General features: G+C 41.8%; 1 protein-coding gene across 1 annotated transcript; it reads right to left on the reverse strand.

Moving 5' to 3' along the window:
* Positions 1-380: 380 nt before the first annotated feature.
* Positions 381-1,109, reverse strand: LOC121486377 (zinc finger FYVE domain-containing protein 1-like). Its single transcript, XM_041747235.1, has one exon. It carries the CDS (start codon positions 1,107-1,109, stop codon positions 381-383), a length of 729 nt encoding a protein of 242 aa, XP_041603169.1.
* Between the last annotated feature and the right edge of the window lie 2,534 nt (positions 1,110-3,643).

Here is a 3,643-nt window from a genome sequence, read left to right on the forward strand (position 1 = left end):
TTGGACAGCTCACCAGCCCCTGAAGGGGCCAGTCTTTCAACCTGGTTAGTTCCCTGCCTACTCCCAGAGTCCTCCCCTTCCCCACCAGATTGCTGCAGGGGCCTAGTGTGCCTGGCAGCCAAATTGTTGACATTTCTTTTCTCCTATGCACCAGTTTTGCACAGCTGTCCTTTTTCTTTCAAAACTGCAGCAGTCCCAACAGATGTGTGCATTTGGACAGAAATACTAAAAACAAAACAAAAACAAACAAAAACAGGCACTCAGCCCAGCTCCTCAATACCACCTGGAAAAAAGCAATTACGTTCTTTTCAATAAATATCAAGCACTACAAAAAAAAAAAAAAAAAAAACCTAGGAGTTCCCCCCCCCCTTTTTTTTTTTTTAAAGGTCACCGGGCTTTTTATTGCAGTTAAAGCAGACTCGGACAGGATGGTCCCAGCCTCGGGAGGGGACGGCCCGTCGGTCATGGGAGCACTCGTCACAGAAGCCCTGTCCGCAGGCCCGGCAGTGGTGCTTGGAAAGCTTGATGCTGAACTCCTTCCGGCAGTTGTGGCAGTGCAGGATCTCGTGGTCGGGCACCCAGTATGCCGGCCTGGCCGCATCCTTCACCAGCCCTAGTGGTATGTCAATGGCTGTCACCACGGCTCCCAAAGTGCTCTGCACAGCCTCTCCCACCTTCCGAGCGATCAGCGTCCCGCCTTCATCGTCAGCCTGGGCCTCGGTCACATCTAACTGGACATTCCTGGCTTCATAGCAGTTGTCACACACCCTCACGGGCGCAGGGCCCCAGCCGCGCTCGGGCACTGGCCGGGTCTTGGATGAACAGCTGTCACAGAAGCCCTCCCCGCAGGCCCGGCAGTGATGCTTGGTGTCGTTATCTTTAAAGGATGTAGCGCATTTGTTACAGCTCAGGATCTGGGAGTTGGGCCTCCAGTAGGCAGGGGCAATCTGGTCTGTCAGCCAGGAAGTCACAGCCTTGGTGGGCCCCAGGCTAAGCTCAGACACCGACTGGGCCATGAAGTTCATCCCATCCAAGAGGCGCTGGGCAGCATTGTTGTTATCCTTCAGAAATCCATCGGTTCCAGGCCACACATGCACGATCTCCTGCATCGATCTCCACACATGCGATCACATGCCGCATCCCTGGGTGGCTCAGTGGTTTAGCACCTGACTTTGGCTCAGAGCATGATCCTGGAGTCCCAGGATCGAGTCCAGGGACCGAGTCCTGCATCAGACTCCCTGTATGGAGCCTGCTTCTCCCTCTGCCTGTGTCTCTGCCTCTGTGTGTGTGTGTGTGTGTGTGTGTGTGTCTCATGAATAAATAAAATCTTTTTAAAAAATTGCCTGTATTCTTTTTGAGGATTCTTATGGATTCTTCCTTCATATTTAGGTTTTTCATCTATTTTGAGTTTATATTTATGTATGGTGTAAGAAAGTGCTCCAGTTTCAGTCTTCTGCATGTAGCTGTCCAATTTCCCCAATACCATCTGTTGAAGAAACTGTCTTTTTTCCATTGGATATCCTTTCCTACTTTGTCAAAGATTAGTTGGCCATCGAGTTAAGGGTAGATTTCTGGACTCTCTATTCGGCTCCATTGTTCTATGTGTCTGTTTTTGTACCAGCATCATACTGTCTTAATGACTATAGCTTTGTAATATAGCATGAAGTTTGGAATTGTGATGCCTCCAACTTTGGTTTTCTTTTCCAACATTACTTTGGCTATTCAAAGTCTTTTCTGGTTCCATACAAATTTTAGGGTTGTATGTTTCAGCTCTGTGAAAAATACTGATAGTATTTTGATAGGGATTGCATTGAATGTGTAGGTTGCTCTGGGTTGTACATTGTAACAATATTTGTTCTTCCAATATGTGAGCATAGAATGCTTTTCCATTTTTTGTATCTTCCTCAATTTCTTTCATAAGTGTTCTATAGTTTTTAGAGTACTGATCCTTTACTTCTTTGGTTTATTCCAAGGTATCTTATATTTTTTGGCACATTGTAAGTGAGATCAATTCCTTGATTTCTTTCTTCTGCCTCATTGTTAGTGTATGGAAATGCAACGGACTTCTGTGCATTAATCTTATTTATATCCTGCCACTTTGCTGAATTTATTTATCTATTCTAGCAATTTTTGTGGGGAATCTTTTGGGTTTTCTGCAGAGTACCATGTCATCAATGAAGATTAAGAGTTTGGCTTCTTCTTTGACAATTTAAATGCCTTTTATTTCTTTTTGTTGTCTGATTGCTGAGGTTAGGACTTCCACTACTATGTTGAAAACAGTGGTGAGAGTAGACATACCTGTCATGTTCCTGATCTCAGGAGAAAAGCTCTCAGTTTTTCCCCATTGAGGATGATATTCACTGTGGGTTTTTCATATAGGGATTTTATGATACTGAGGTATGTACCTTCTATACCTATACTTCCGAGATTTTTTATCAAGAAAGAATGCTGTATTTTGTCAAATTCTTTCTCTGTATCTATTGAGAATATCACATATTTCTTGTCCTTTCTTTTACTAATGTGATGCACCACATTGATTAACCAGCAGATTTTAGAAAAATCTGGCAGCCCAGGAATAAATCCCACTTGGTCATGGTAAATAATCCTTTTAATATACCACTGGATCCCATTGGCTAGTATCTTGTTGAGAATTTTTGCATCCATGTTCATTAGCAATATTGGTATGTAATTCTTTGTTTTTTGGTTCATTTTATTTTTATTTTTTTAAAATAATAAATGGTATGTAATTCTTTTGGTGTGGTCTTTGACTGGTTTTGGGATCAAGGTAATGCTAGACTCACAGAATGAGTTTGGAAGTTTTCCTTCCATTTCTATTTTTTGAAACAGCTTCAGAAGAACCAGTATTAATTTTCTTCTTTAAATGTTTGGTAGAATTCCACTAGGAGGTCACCTGGTCCTGGACTCTTGTTTGTTGAGTGATTTTTTGTTTGTTTGTTTGTTTACTGATTCAATTTCTTTGCTGGTTATGAGTCCATTCAGGTTTTCTGTTTTCTTCCTGTTTCAGTTTGGTAGTTTATATGTTTCTAGGAATGCCTCCATTTCTTCCAGATTACCCAATTTGTTGACATATAATTGCTCATAAAATTCTAATTGTATTTATTTGTTGTTAATTGTGATCTCTCCTCTTTCACTCATGATTTTATTAATTTGGGTTCTTTCTCTTTTTTTAAGATATTATTTGAAAGAGAGAGGTCACAAGCAGGGAGTTACGGCAGAGGGAGAAGGCAAATCCCTGCTGAGCAAGGGAGGCTGATACAGGACTCGATCTAGGACCCTGGGGTCATGACCTGAGCCGAAGGCTGCCACTTAACCAACTGGGGATCATGACCTGAGTTGAAGGTAGACACTTAAACAACTGAGCTACCCAGGCACCCTCTCTTTTCTTTTTCATTTAAGTCTGGCAAAGGGTTTATTAATCTTATTAATTCTGTCAAAGAACCAGCTCTTAGATTCATTGATATGTTCTACTTTTTTTTTTATTTCTGTATCAATTGATTTCTGCTCTAATCTTTATTATTTCTCTTCTCCTGCTGGATTTAAGCTTTATTTGCCATTGTTTCTTCAGCTATTTTGGGTGTAAGGTTAGCCTGTATATTTGAGACTTTTCGTTTCTTGAGAAAGG

The sequence above is a fragment of the Vulpes lagopus genome, chromosome 3, assembly GCF_018345385.1.
Source record: "Vulpes lagopus strain Blue_001 chromosome 3, ASM1834538v1, whole genome shotgun sequence".
NCBI classification, from domain to species: domain Eukaryota; kingdom Metazoa; phylum Chordata; class Mammalia; order Carnivora; family Canidae; genus Vulpes; species Vulpes lagopus.

Excerpts from the sequence above, each read along its gene's own strand:
- LOC121486377 (XM_041747235.1), bottom strand. The coding sequence starts at position 1,109 with ATGCAGGAGATCGTGCATGTGTGGCCTGGAACCGATGGATTTCTGAAG.